General features: G+C 33.2%; 1 protein-coding gene across 22 annotated transcripts; it reads left to right on the forward strand.

Moving 5' to 3' along the window:
• Positions 1-1,910: 1,910 nt before the first annotated feature.
• On the forward strand, positions 1,911-14,247 carry LOC104225935 (subtilisin-like protease SBT5.4). 22 transcript variants are annotated; one of them, XM_070172075.1, is made up of 10 exons: positions 1,911-2,087; positions 2,182-2,295; positions 5,679-9,171; positions 10,773-10,861; positions 11,163-11,191; positions 12,207-12,246; positions 12,336-12,554; positions 12,643-12,944; positions 13,506-13,542; positions 13,828-14,247. In XM_070172075.1, the coding sequence occupies exons 7-10, from the start codon at positions 12,481-12,483 to the stop codon at positions 13,907-13,909; spliced, it is 495 nt and encodes a 164-aa protein (XP_070028176.1). In that variant the 5' UTR covers positions 1,911-2,087; positions 2,182-2,295; positions 5,679-9,171; positions 10,773-10,861; positions 11,163-11,191; positions 12,207-12,246; positions 12,336-12,480; the 3' UTR covers positions 13,910-14,247. The 22 variants fall into 22 exon arrangements, 18 of the variants coding, with proteins under 18 accessions (XP_070028176.1, XP_070028178.1, XP_070028179.1 ...); XM_070172077.1 differs by lacking the exon at positions 10,773-10,861 and having other exon boundaries at positions 5,679-6,130; positions 8,935-9,171; XM_070172078.1 differs by lacking the exon at positions 10,773-10,861 and having other exon boundaries at positions 6,066-6,130; positions 8,935-9,171.
• Positions 14,248-14,678: the final 431 nt, after the last annotated feature.

Here is a 14,678-nt window from a genome sequence, read left to right on the forward strand (position 1 = left end):
AAATTAGAATTTTCAGATTTGATAGTAACTTAGAAGTATCGAATAGTGATATTGTGTGATGGGCGACGATTCTACCATAAATTCTCACTCAAAAAGGATTTAAAAGTAAATATATTTGTGCTTTTTCTTTTATTGTTTTACTTGGCTAAATTATCATTGGTATGATGTTAGCCCGCATGATTTATTTATATAAGAATTTAATTTACCAATTCTCACGATATTTTATTTTTTCAACAGAACTCACAAAAAGAAATTATTTTCTTAAAGTCATTTGCGTTCTTTCCGAAACAACCGCACGAAGTGCGGATTAACTTACTAGTATATATATATATATATATAATTGAGGGACTGGAGAAGGTGACTTGGCATCTCTAATATGCCAACGAAACTAATTATCTTTTTTCACCATTTTTTACATTTTCCCCACTCATTCTTTTCATTTTCAATTTATGCTAGCAGTCCAATAGTCATGTCTCTTTGAAGACATTCGATAAACTTTTAAACTATCAGCTAAATAATATTTACGGATAAGTTTCTTTAAAATATGAAATTTGTAATCTTGAAAGTAAAAGTAGTTAATGATTTAACAGGTTGCGTATATAATAGAATTCTTATTCCAATTCCAATAGTTATAACGTATAAAAAGTACTTGCACTGAATTAGCAAAAAGAAGTCTCATTAAATGCAGACTGATGTCAAACTTAGCTAGCAAGATTGCAAAAATAAAAAAGTAGCACGCACATGTAGGATCGAGATAAATAGAGTTTTCCTTTTATGACTTTTCCTAATCGGGATTAATAAAAAACATAAGATTTTTTTTTTCTCTTTTCATAACTTTTCCTTTTGACGTTTTTTTTTATACTTACAGCTTAATTATTTGGATGATTGTTACCCATTAAATTATATTGTATTGTTACTATCAATATAATATTTATTGTGATTGTTATTTAAAATTTATTGTATCGTGGTTCTTTTGATGTGGTGGGATCATTGCAATATTTTATTTGTTGTTCTATTTAAGTCCTGCAGTTACTTAAATTGTCTTCTTTTTCATCCTTGTTTTTGTCTTTATTTTAATATAAATTTTCCCTTTTTACAGGGGTGTTCATGAAAAATCGAAAACTCGAACTAACCCGAAAATTGAATCACACCGTCACAAAAAATCGATAATATTTTTGTTTGATTTGATTTTGGTTTTGAATTTTAAAAACCGATCAAATTTGGTTTGATTTACGCTTTAACTAAAAAAAACCCGAAAAAAATCGAACCAAACCGACTATAAAAATATTTATTTTAAACCTTATTATTATACATATATATATGTATATTATTTTTATAAAAATTTTAAGATTTTATGGTAGATATTTAATCGTTTGCTCTCTTAGTTGGTAGTCTAGTACTAGTATAAAAGAAAAACAAACCAATGACGTTTAAAGTTTGATATTTACTCTGTTAATATCAAACCTATCTGACCTTGACTTAGAGCGATTTAAGAAAAAAAACATTTGAAGTCTAGGTTCTAACTTTTCATAATATGCATTTCATTACACAAAGTTATGGACATATACTTTACTGATGTAAAACTAACTAGCAGGCGCTAGTATATAGTAAGGCGACATGTATAATACTGTTGACGCTAAGCAAAATCCTGGTATTTTAGCATGAGATCAGTGGCAATCTACAAGAAGCTTATGCATGGTAGGCCACTTAGAGATAAGCTTATGGTAGCAGGTAATTTATAGGCTATTAACAAAGAATTGCAACTGCATATTTTTAAGAATCTTTCATATGTATTAGTTTGTATGGACGAACACATGTTTGTCATGGGCATTTTTGTATTTTCTTTCACTCTCTTCAATATCCTGATTCCTGACATGTGTGTATTTTGGTAGGACATCTGTCTTCCACTTCCACTTTTCCTACTCTTTCACGTCAACATTTACTCTTGATTTTTTGCTGATATCCTTTTGTCTTTCGTGCTCTCTTCTTCTTCTTCTCTGGCTTTTCCATAGTACTATTCCTTTTGCTGTTTTCTCTTGGGAATCTAGGAGCTCCGTTTCACAATTCTCTTTCTATATGTATTACTGGTTAGTCTGATGTTACGCATTCTGAAGTATTGCATGTAAGTAGTTTCTTTTATTTAATGACAATTTTGAGATTTTAACTAAGATTTGAAATTAGGGATTTAAGAATTCAATTTGACCAAACAACTGAAAGGCACATATGCAAAAGGAAACGGGTGAAGGTTACAAAGAAGCTGCTTCATAGTGATTTGTGGGCAGTTCATAATGAGAGGTAATGGATGAATTTTTTACTTCCTGAATAATATTAAGATTTTTTTTTTTTGGGTTATTTCAATTTTTCATATCGATTTCACGATTTTAGATTATTTCTATTTCAATACTTATATGTAAAAAGAAATGGATGGTACCTACGGGTTTAAGACACATTGGTATTTCATTCGTAAGGAACTGGCTCCAAGATGACAACCTCATAAAGATGCTGTACTTAACTTTCTATTGGTTGAAATTGGGTGTGACTCTGGTCCTACTTTCATGCTGTCCTGTTTATTCGATTAATTTAATTTATAATAAGAGCTATATTGTGTCAATAAAAATAAAGGATAAGCTAGCTTTTGAGGAACTACAGTCTACTACAAAGATTAAGGTGATCATTCTCAAGGTCTTACTTGTTTGATTTTGATATACTTTATGATATGAATTATATGGGCCTTTTCTTAATTTTTAATTTTTTGGTATATAGGTGCTGCAATTTTATTCATTCCCATGTTGTATCTTTAGTTTATGAGATGAAAAATTTAGCCTCCTTTTTTTTCTTAGCTTTCTGCATCCAGGTGTTGCAGTTTTGTACTTGCTCTTTATCAAGTTGTGACCCTCTTTGGAGTATATTCTCCAAAAAGACAAAAATGACAGAATTTACTTTCCTGTATTTTTCTATAAGCAGATCAAATTGGCAGTTCTATTGTCGTTCTTTGAAATATGTAGCTTTACTTCTAATCTAAGCTCTCTCATAGTCCATAATGTTCTTTTTCTACTTAAACATTTTAGCTTTTGTAATTTTTTTTTCTTTTCAATGTTAAAATGACTTGATATAGTTTTCGGTTCCCCCCTTCTCTCTATCTCCATCGCATTTACTTCCTCAATCTAAAGCATTTTAGGATGCCATATAAATATTTTGTGTCACTTACCTATTTCGGCTCTTGAAGTTCACTTGGACTTGCTATAACAGTGGAATATATTACATTACGATATAGTCACCTGAAATTGTAAAACAATGTGAGTTTTGAAAATTAAAGATGATATGTTTGCAGTTCCTATATTTGGACCTTTGCAGTCTTCTGTTGGTAGGTTAGGAATACAGAAATGCAGGAGGCATAGTGTGTCGATTTTATGACTACTTCTCTTATGCCTCACCTATATTGTGCTCGAAGAGTGAGAAAATCAATACTTCTTTTAAAACGTAATAAACTATGATATGACTGTTGTTGATGTCTTTGAAAGTATGAAACTGCCCCCTTCTCACATTGGAGATGATCCACTACTTTTTGAAGACTATGGATCAAAGATGAGTATGATATTGGTAACCTGAGGCGGATACCAGTTTAGGAGTGCGCTGCTGTTATTTTTCACAAGGTGCAATCTCATATATTTTTCCACTGATATGCTCTCAGGAAAGATAAGACAGGTATTAAGTATAATAAGTAAATTAGTTTGCCAAATATTATTCGGTTAAGGGTCTGATTTGTCCCTCTACTATCATAAATAGGTCTTATTTATCCTCCGTTTAAGTTTTCTATCAAAAATATCCCTATCGTTATACATTAGGGTCATATTTATCCTTACACGTTAAAAACACCATCCCTTCTTTTAAAATCCACTTGGCATCCCCTTATTGGACCAACGGACCCGCCCCTTTTTTAATTCAAACCCCTCCGATCCCATCAACAAAACTCCACCCATCCATTGGTTTGATTTTGGCTTTGTTTTTTAAAAATCCGATCAAATGTGGTTTGGTTTTGGTTTTAATAAAAAAATAACCAAACCAAACCGATTATAAAAGTAGTTATTTGAATTTATTATTACACGTATATATATGTATATTTTTATATAATATTTCTTAAATTTTATGGTACATATTAGTCCGCCCCGTTTTAGTCTAGTTCTTTATTGTTATTATAATAATCTAATTATTTGCCTTTATATTCTAAAAAAAAAATAAAGAACTTGGGGCGGGTCAATCGATTTTTAATTACGGCAATTTTAATGAAATGTTAGGGGGAAACGTAGGTTTATCAGCCAAAAGTGAAAAAGAAAAAGAGTCCATTTTAGCAGTTAGATTTGGCATTTATCTTCTTACTGAGACATATCTCAGTGTCATGAGTCAAATAATTAGATTGTTATAACAACAAAGAACTAGACTAAAATGAGGCGGACTAATATGCACCATAAAAATTTAGAAACTTTATATATATATATATATATATATATATATATATATATATATATATATATATATATTAATAAATTCAAATAACTACTTTTATAGTTGGTTTGGTTCGATTTTTTCGGTTATTTTTTATTAAAATCAAAACTAAACCAAATTTGATCGGATTTTTAAAATACAAAACCAAAACCAAACCAATGGGTGGGTGTAGTTTTGTTGCTGGGATCGGTCGAGTTTGATTAAAAAAAATGGAGCGAGTCAGTTGGTCCAATAAGGGGATGCCAAGTGGATTTTAAAAGAAGGGATGGTGTTTTTAACGTGTAAGGGTAAATATAACCCTAATGTATAACGGTAGGGATATTTTTGATAGAAAACTTAAACGGAGGATAAATAAGACCTATTTATGATAGTAGAGGGGCAAATCAGACCCTTAACCGAATATTATTTGGTTGAGTGATTTGCAGTCTATTGTGCATCCTATGTTTGACCATGCATTCTGATTATTTGAGATAGTAGCTTTACTGCTTCTTTAGATTTAGCACTTGGAAGCAAAATCTCTCTACTTTGAAAGGTTCAAGAAACAAGAAATTTCTTCAAAGTTCGATCCCAGTATTGGACATGAAGAACTTCTAGGCAATCTTAAGCCACATTATAAGATCAAAAATTATTTCTGCTGGTCCCTTAGCAAGTGAAACTACCACAGATTTGGTTGGATAGAGAGTTGTAAGTCTGCTTTTGTCTTTATGTCTATTTGAAAATAGTATTAATCAAAAAGTTGTCTGTCTAAGTTATGATGCAGCTTATACAGTGTGGAGTATGAATCTCTGTCCATCTATGGATGTCTTTTTAGAATTTATGCAGCACTCGATAGTTTGATGCCTAGACACCACTTGTGAAATTGCACTGGGTTTGTTGTTATTGTTAGTAAATCATTTGATGGTCAAGCTAATCTTCACCTATCCGATGTTAGTGATTGTTAGTCTTAAATATCTTTATACGATCTTCCTCCAATTTGATTTGTCAACCTTTTAGTTAATTCTACGCTTCAACTATTCCGAGAGCAAAAATCAAGATGTGATAGCCATAGAAATAAGAAAAACTCGGACGGAACCCTTTCAACTCTCATGCCATATATTAAAGTGTTCAGAGAAACTGGGTTGGTCAATGTTGTGTGTTTAACTTGCTAATATGCTTTGTTGTTACAAAATTGCTAGATGGCTTCACATTGGAAAGATTTCTAATGGCAGTCAGAAGTGAAGTCCTCTTTTACGTAGTAGATGGCGAACTATCAAAACTGAAATTTAGAATGTGTTAAAGAGTTTCATGACAATATGTACATATATACATCAGGGAGATGTCACAAGGAAATATTATGAGGTGGATGCAAAATTGTAGTTTCGGTGAATATAAACAATAGCTTTTTCTCACATGAAGTGTTGCGATTTTACATATTCAAACCTCTTATGCGCATTTGCAGCTCATGGTATATTTTGGCTTTTCACTGATTTTGCAGGCTGAAACTTTCTTTTGTTATCGCTACTTAGTATTTATAGTACTCTCCATATAATGTTACTTCTTTGTAATCATTTTATTTGTATTAGACATATCCAGGCAGAGAGAAGAAGGAAGCAGCTAAGAAGAGCATGGCTTTATGTTTAATATTGAGGTTAAGACTGTTTTGATGGTAGTTTTCATTGGAAGTTTTCTGTTTGACTGTATAAAAACTAGGGGAGGTGATCACTTTAAATAATATTGACACCATAGATATGTTGGTAAAACTATAAGTCCTGTGGCATCTATTTTTAGCGTTAAGCGATGATTTATAGGTGTAAAACTTTTAATAACTTTTCTGTCAATTGGTGCAATCCATAGTGGAATGTGAAAGTATCTGAAAGTCATTAACTTTTCTGATGGATATAATGTTATTTCATAGTAATAGATTTGATATTTATCTTTGTCTATTCATTTTCCTTTTGTAATACTCATCTTTAAAAAAAGCTGTGTTGTTTGTATGTCATGCCCCTTTACAATTTTGAATTTAAGAAAATGATCTTTTTAGATCTGTTATCTGTAAAAGAGAGTTCTCTTACGTGTAAAAATAAATCTCTCAGGTGTAAAAAAGAGGTAGGGTCATAAAACTAAAAACAAGTTTGTAAAAGAGCCAAAAAAAACCAATTGACCCTGAGTTCCTGTCGATGTTGGGCCCATGCTCAGCATGGGCATCCACTCTCTAGTTACTACTCCCTCCGTTCCAATTTATATGAACCTGTTTGACTGGGCATAAGAAAAAAATGAAGATGAATTTGTGATCCTACACAAGTCCAAATGAGGCCCAAAGTATTTGTGTGGTTATAAAAGCTTCTCATTAAGAGTAAAGTTGTAACTTTAAGCTAAATTGTTACCAAATTTAGAAAGGGTTCATTCTTTTTGGAATGAACCAAAAAGGAAATAAGTTCACATAATCTCAAACAGAGGCAGTAATATTTAGAAGAGACAGTTGGGGCGTACGAATAGGGGTACTATGGATATTATATTCACTTTAAAGGTTAAATTGGTCATTTGGGCCTATTGTCTTTCATGAGACGCGTGTAATGCAATTTATATGAGCAAACCACGTATATATGCACTTTAGATAGACAAATTTCACTGCTCAACTCTTGATTTTATGTTCTATCGCTCAAGTTCAGACTTTGGAGTTCCGATTATGTGCTTCACTCCCTCGAAGTATCATCTGTTTGCTTTGATGAGTTTCTTTTGCCATAAATGAACCCAAGCTGCTTGTTCTCTATTATTTTGTTATGCTTTTGACTGTTTTCCTGCATTTATTTGCAACTACTGCTCTGCTCATTTTGGTAAAATCCGTTTGAATTTTTTCCCTCTTTCTTTTTTTTTTAAAAGGAAAACTTTGCACACACATGCATCTGTAGATGAGCTTTTTCCTTTTCAAATTTCTCAATTAGAGTTTAAAGTTGTCTCTGGTATGTGCTTTATTCTGTTCAATTGTGGTGAGGGTTTTCTCTATTCTTGCATTTCTTTTAATGCACCGATTATTGATAATAGGATTTTGGTAGGTATCTGAGAGTTTCTCTACTCTTTTGGATAGTTTCCTATATTGTATCCAATTTGCACCCTTGACGCACGAAAGGTTTTTGATAATATGTCTAAATCAACTGTTCCCTTTTCCCCCTTTAATTTTGTTCTACAACTGAACACATTAGTAGACTCAATTTTTTGGGCTCATGCATGTCTAGAATAGCTCACAAAATTCCAATCTGTATACAAAAAGAATAAGAATTTCCACCAATAAGAAGATCTATCATCTTTCTCTCCTCCAGCGCCCTTCTTCTCTTAAGTAAACACTTATCATCTTTCTCTCCTCCAGCGCCCTTCTTCTCTTACTAATCTCTTGATATCCCATTTGGGTTTTCATTCCTTTAATTTTTTATTTCAGTTTTATCTGCGCATGTTATCACTAAGATAATTGAAATATCTAGAAGTTTGAATTTTTCTTCACTCTTGATACTCCCTCTGTTCCAGTTTATGTGAACCTATTTCCTGTTTGGTTCGTTCCAAAAAGAATGAACCCTTTCTAAATTTGGTAACAATTTAGCTTAAAGTTACAACTTTACCCTTGATGAGAAGCTTTTATAACCACACAAATACTCTGGGCCCCATTTGGACTTGTTTAGGATCACAAATTCCAAAAGTCTTCATTTTTTTCTTAAACTTCGTGCCCAGTCAAACAGGTTCACATAAATTGGAACGGAGGGAGTAATTTTTTGGTTCCATTGCGAGGTCGTTTTCAAGCTCTGGGATAAGTGAATTGTCTTAGCTTTTACCTGAAGCGGAAAAGTTATCTTTCTAACCCGTTTATGGACGGTTGCATGGGATCGAAATACATCTCTAGAAATCGTTTTTGTGATATACAATCTGCATTCTGCAGTTACATGCTTGTGGTGTTAAATTGGGGTGCATGTTGCATGTATCTCTATAGTAATCAGAATTTGGTTTGAAGAATGCGTCAAATTAGCTACATCACACATATGTAAAAATTACTATTCAAGGTTTGCACGAACCATTCTGCCATGATTTTAACTTAAGTTTAAGTAGTTTATGTTATTACTGCAATTAGCAAATTGAGATTCAAAATACTATTCAAGGTTTGCACGACCCAAGACATCTCAGAAAATGAATGTGATCTTCGTTTTTGGTAAGAGCTCTGTCTACTAAAATGACCGGTGAGAATCGTTTGATAATGTATCTTGGTTTTGGAACTATGGAGTTTTTTGATAGCAATACTATTTTCCAATCAATAAACTACGGAGCCTGATAGCAAAAGCTTCTTGGACCAAGCACCTAGCTGTGACTTAATGTCCCTTGAGGCTTATTATTAGGTCTCACTCATATTCTTTTAAGGAGCATTTTTAGTTGTACAAATAATCTAATGATGTATTTCATACCTTTATACAGGAGAACTGAAAATATTAGCTGCAACAGGGCCACTCCTTATGCTGACAACTATGTACTTCTAACTTTGAGGACTCCCTGTTGGCAAAATTTGGTTTTTCAGTCTGCTTATATGAGGAAAGCATTATTTGATTGAAATGAGATGAGACTGACGGATCTAGCTTCTTTACATATCATGGCGGTGGAAATGAAAATTACCGAAACTTAAGCAAAGTTTAATGCCTATTCTCCAAAACAATGGTAAATTTTTCCCGCTCTTTGATTTGGTTGCCTATTTTGTTTATTGCTTCTAGAATTATGTATTATAAAACATAGTTGTGGTGTGTCTAAAATATGACATTCTGAAAATTTTTACCAGCGAGTTTATGGAGAAAGCTCAAAAGCTTTATAAGTATCATAACTACAGAAATTTTGTCTGACACGACGTGTACAAATATACTTGTCATGACCTTTAGACAAGTGATTCTGCAACATCTTTGGAACTTTGAACATGTACTTTTTATACCGGTAGCAGAACGAAACAAGGATGATCATGAAGCACCAAGAGAGGTGGCTTTCCATTCATTATGCTCTTTTTTAATATCAAATTTATAATGTCTCCATTGCACGTACTAAGTGATTATCAATCAGTAAGGTCTTCTTTCATGTGCAGAGGAAGGCTGCAGATCAACTGATTTGGTGTTTTTCCTTTTAAGTACTGCCCATAGTTCTATATTTAATTTATCAAGCAATCTTAATTCTTAAGCCAAACTTGAAATATCATGCTTCTTGCCCGTGAAACTAAGCAGCGAACTATAATTTGATCATTTATTTAGTATTTCACAACTATATTATGAAGTGTCTTACATGAAACCTTCAAGAAACTGTGGTTGAAATGACAATATAATAAAGAAAGAAGAAGGAAGCTCAGTAAATTCAAGCAATCATATTACAATAAGTTGCTCTTTTTAGATGCCCAAATATGTTATTGGAGTCATTTGGCCACTAAATTTTTTTCTAATATTTGATAGCTATATTCTATCTCCGAACTCTCATGTAGATATAATTTCTTGCACTTACTTGGAAGTTGCTATGTCCTGTGTCAGTTGCACAACCAAAATGGAAGAGTTTGGTACTCCTGTAACTGCTGGTTTGCGGGTGACAAAAATTTATTATACAAAAGAGATATACTTTCTAGATTTCTTACATTAAAGCTTTTTGAAATTTGAATATGTAGTTAATGTTAAGGGGTTAATAGGGAACGAGGCATTATTCTTTGTCAAATAACTAATAATATACCACCAGTTTGTGAACTTTGCCAATATATAAAAAAAATTAAATTTAAAATGCGATTTATAAAATTATGTAAATGCCTCTGAAGTTCATATTTGTGTGGAGGCCATGTATATACATACACATTTTTTTGCATTGATTTTGTATATTTATGAGTGATTCTTTTGCTGGTATGATGCAAAAGATGGTCAATCTTTCTCAAAGGAGATTGTATAATCTATCATCTGTTGGTGCGATAAGCTCTCTTCTTGAATGTTCTTTAGTCCTTGTAGGAAATCTCCTAGGAATAGATTTTTATATTGACAGTAATTAAGATTTCACCATATCCTTTCTTATGCGTGTGCTGATTATAGTATTTGTACTACATTGGTGATGAACACCTGTTCTGAAAATCATCATAATAGTTCACGGATGTATCTATAAAAGGTCTTTTACATTTTCTGTGCTGGTACTTGGAATATTTTTGAAAATACATATTCATTTTTATCATTCAACCTCTGCTAATATCAGTCACTATCTCTTTCTGAAACTTCACCTTTGTAAGTTTTCAATTGATTGCTATTGTGAAGATTCATATATCATAATTGAGTTAAGAGTCCCCAATGTGATTGGATAATACAAAAGGTTTTCCACGTCATGAACTTTGTTGTAAATGGAGGTAACACGGAGTCACGTTTCTTACTGTTTTGTATTGTTTTTGTTCTTGTGAATATTTGGTAGTATTTTAAAAGGGTCAATATCTTTTCTTGGATAAATTGTTGAGTTGCAGAGAAGGTAACCTCTTATCGACCAGAATGATACAAAGAATGGTGTTTATAACTGAAGAAATAATGAAGCAGCTGCAGACCTTTTAATCCAAATTCTTTATAATTTATGCTCGACATTTGTTTTGCCCAGTAAATATAGGAGACATTAGCATTAAATTTCTCGTTATCTTTTTTTTTCTTCTTTTTTTGCAGGTTTTGAGCCACTCAAGAAGATTTTCCAGGTTTGCCTTTTCTTTCATCTTTCAACATTTTGGAAATTTATGGCTGCTCTTCGTTTGAATATTCCAGATTTTGTAGGAGTTAACCTGGTCCACTTGCCATATTTCTCATCCTAAATGTAAAATATAGAGAAGGTCCATGACAACTCAACATTGTTACCTGTTAAATGAGTTGTATGTCTTCTCTTTTTAGTACCTCTCATATGAGAAGAAAGATCACCTTGAGATAAGCATTAGCTATTCTAGGCTTTTTGTTTGCACCAGATTACACCTTACATCTCTTTTGTAAGCTTTTACTTTAAGATAAAAAAATAATACTAGCTTGATGAATGATATGGTATTGTAATGATATGGTATTTTCATTTGGAAATTAGGTAGTCTATTTACTAAGCTTGTGGTATTTTAGTTTACATTTCATTGTATATTGGCCTTTCAAAGAACCAGTAAAAATGAAGTTAATAAGATTTTTGGTTATAATAGGGGTAGTAGGATCATTTTGGATCGTGAATACATATTTGTGGCACCGCATATGTTAGATCACTTTTTAATGATACTGGATGAACACATTCATCCACTTGCTATTCCAATTGCCAATGAAAAAGTTGTGAGGTCGAAAGAGATCTAATTGCGCAGAAAACTTTATCAGAAATACCAAAGTGGTTGAGAACCTTAACTTCAGTAATGTCTAGGCTATGTTTTGCTTAAGAACAATGCATATCGGCCCAAAAAAAGAACATTGTTTCCAGATGTTTAAGCAAGCAAAACTGATGGTTATTTATAGTAATCTGAGGTGACAAGCATCAACTATTGTTTGTAGTATAGTTCTAAAATATTCATAATGTTAGATGTTTGAAAAAGAATTGCTCCCGTTGGGCCCGTTGCGATGCACGGGCAAGCCCTGCTAGTATATAGATAGAATAGAGCTCGATATTAATGTCATTAGGCTATCCATAATTTTCATCATTTGTCTACTGTTACTCATTACTTGAGAAATAAGTTTGTAATTTTCTTATTTCAGGGATTGCTTTTCTAAAAAATATTTTGTGTCAGGTAATCAGGCATGTATTCAAACTTCAAACTCAGATTTAAAGAGAAAAAATTTGATCTGATGTGGGTAGCTGACTACAAAGGATAAACTCATGTGCAGGTTTTAGAAAAGAAGTGTGGACATTCAGGAGATTACAACATTTTGTGACCAAATTATTTGGAAGAACTTCTAGCGAATAGGATGTCGCGGGGTGCTTTTGTGGCAATTTTTAAGTACTATAATGAGGTGATGGTGAGACTTAAAGATGTTCATCCATTTTTCAATGACGATAAGAAGAGGCGTATTTAGAATTTTAACTTGGTGGGTTCGACTTTTAAGGTTATTAGCACTAAACTCATTTAACTTTTAACATTTTTGGTTCAAATCTGATATGCATTTGTTGAAATTATTATGAGTCTTCACATAGGATTTTGAGATGGATATGTGGGTGTACCAGGAGAGATAAGATTAAGAATGAAGTTATTCGGGACAGAGTGGGAGTAGCCTCCGTGGAGGACAAGATGCGGGAGTCGATGCTGAGATGGTTCGGACATGTTAAGAGAAAAAGCATTGATCCTGAGAGGTTGGCCATGGAGAGTTTGAGAAGAGGTCGAGGTAGGCCTAAGAAGTACTGGGGAGAAGTGATTAGACGGGACATGACACCGCTTCAGCTCACTGAGGATATGACCCTTGATAGAAGGGTGTGGAGGTCGAGGATTAAGGTAGAAGGTTAGTGTGTAGTTTTTAGTTATTCACCGATAGTCTTAGTAGCATATGCATGTCCCTTCATATTCTTAGATTTTTATTACGTTATGTGGTTTTGTTCGTCTCAGGTATTGTATTCCCCGTTGCTATTATTTGGGTGGGTTGGGTTATGACCCATTGTTTAGCCCATCTTGACCCAGCCCATCTTAGCCCAAGTACACTTTGGACTGGGTTGGGCAATGATCCATTTATTGACCTAATCCATCTTGACCCGCCCAAATTTAGCCCAACCCGCCCATTTGCCACCCCTAGTCAAAAACATTGGATGTAAATAAATCGATGTCGAAGCACTAGATCCACTCGTGACATAACTTCAAGAAGAGTACGTTGCCAATTTATAAATGCTATCAAGTTAAGTTGACTTGCAAGAACATACAAGTCTATATCAAGTCTGAAAAATAAAATGATGACCTGCTAGAATCGCAAATTGCCCTACTTGTATAAAATCACTAGCTTTTACTACAAATAAATCTGAGACTTTGCTTGGCTGACATTTAGTTCTTTCTTTTTCTTGTTTAATTGCAGTCGCTTATGCAAAGCTGGGGCATTGGACCCTAAAAAGGTAAAGGGAACTATTTTAGTTTGTCTAAGAGGAGATAATGCAAGGGTTGACAAGGGACAGCAAGATGCTTTGGCAGGCGCAGTTGGAATGGTTCCAGCCAACGATTATGCATCTGGCGATGAAATTATTGCTGATCCTCACGTCTTACCTGCTACACAAATTAGTTACACTGATGGGCTTGAACTCTTTGCTTATGTTAATTCAACAAGGTATAACAATTTATGAATGGATTTAACTTATATACACTAACCGCCACTTCATTCTCTTGTTAAACGTTTTATGTAGTACACCTACAGCTTTCATTACACATCCAACGACTCAATTGGGAACAAAGCCGCTCCAGTCATGGCAGCCTTTTCATCAATAGGACCTAACACTGTTGCGCAAGAGATCCTTAAGGTTTTGCACTGGTTCATAAATTTTTCACTAAAGTGACATGACTTCTTCTCTTAACACATCAGGAACTTGAAGTCTGAAAAAGCAATGCTTGAATGTGCCGAGCAAGTTGAAGCACTATATAGTTTTTGTTCTGTTAGGATTTTATCATTTGTACATCGTGCTATAGTTCTAGTGTCTGTTTTTAGGAGTTAGATAAAAATAGTGTCATGCAATTTGATTGGGTATATTTATAGACATTGTGATCCTTCGGTTCTTTGTAATGAACAATGAAATTTTGTTGAGTATGAATTTTGATTATTTGGTATATTTTTAGTTGTTGTATATATGTGTGTGAGAAAAAGCATATGGTAATGATTATTATTGGATAACTACAGAAAAAAAATATAAATTGGTGTAATTATATTTATTAAAATTTCTCATCAACGAAGGAAAATGTGGTCTTTAAAACTCCTTAACAACAGGATTATCAAATGGTTACAGATGCACTAGCGAAGGGAAATTTGGCAATTTGCGACGGGAACATCGGTCGCTAAATAGGAACAACGACGAGAAGTTTTCTGGTCGTTAAAGGAATTTAACGATCGCATTCTAATCCGGTCGTTAACTTTTAACGATGGAGACTTTAGCGACCGACGACGACCGGATTTTATTTGGTAGTTATTGACTTATAGCGATTGGATTTGAACTTTTAACGACTGGATTTTCCTTCGCTAAAAGCCAATTTTCTTATAGTCCGT

Source organism: Nicotiana sylvestris, chromosome 4, assembly GCF_000393655.2.
Source record: "Nicotiana sylvestris chromosome 4, ASM39365v2, whole genome shotgun sequence".
Lineage (NCBI taxonomy): Eukaryota > Viridiplantae > Streptophyta > Magnoliopsida > Solanales > Solanaceae > Nicotiana > Nicotiana sylvestris.

Coding starts and splice junctions, on each gene's coding strand:
- LOC104225935 (XM_070172080.1), top strand. CDS start 12,481: ATGTTCATCCATTTTTCAATGACGATAAGAAGAGGCGTATTTAGAATT. Junction 12,555..12,642: donor TGGTGGGTTCGACTTTTAAG/GTTATTAGCACT, acceptor GTCTTCACATAG/GATTTTGAGATGGATATGTG. Junction 12,945..13,505: donor GTCGAGGATTAAGGTAGAAG/GTTAGTGTGTAG, acceptor GTTTAATTGCAG/TCGCTTATGCAAAGCTGGGG.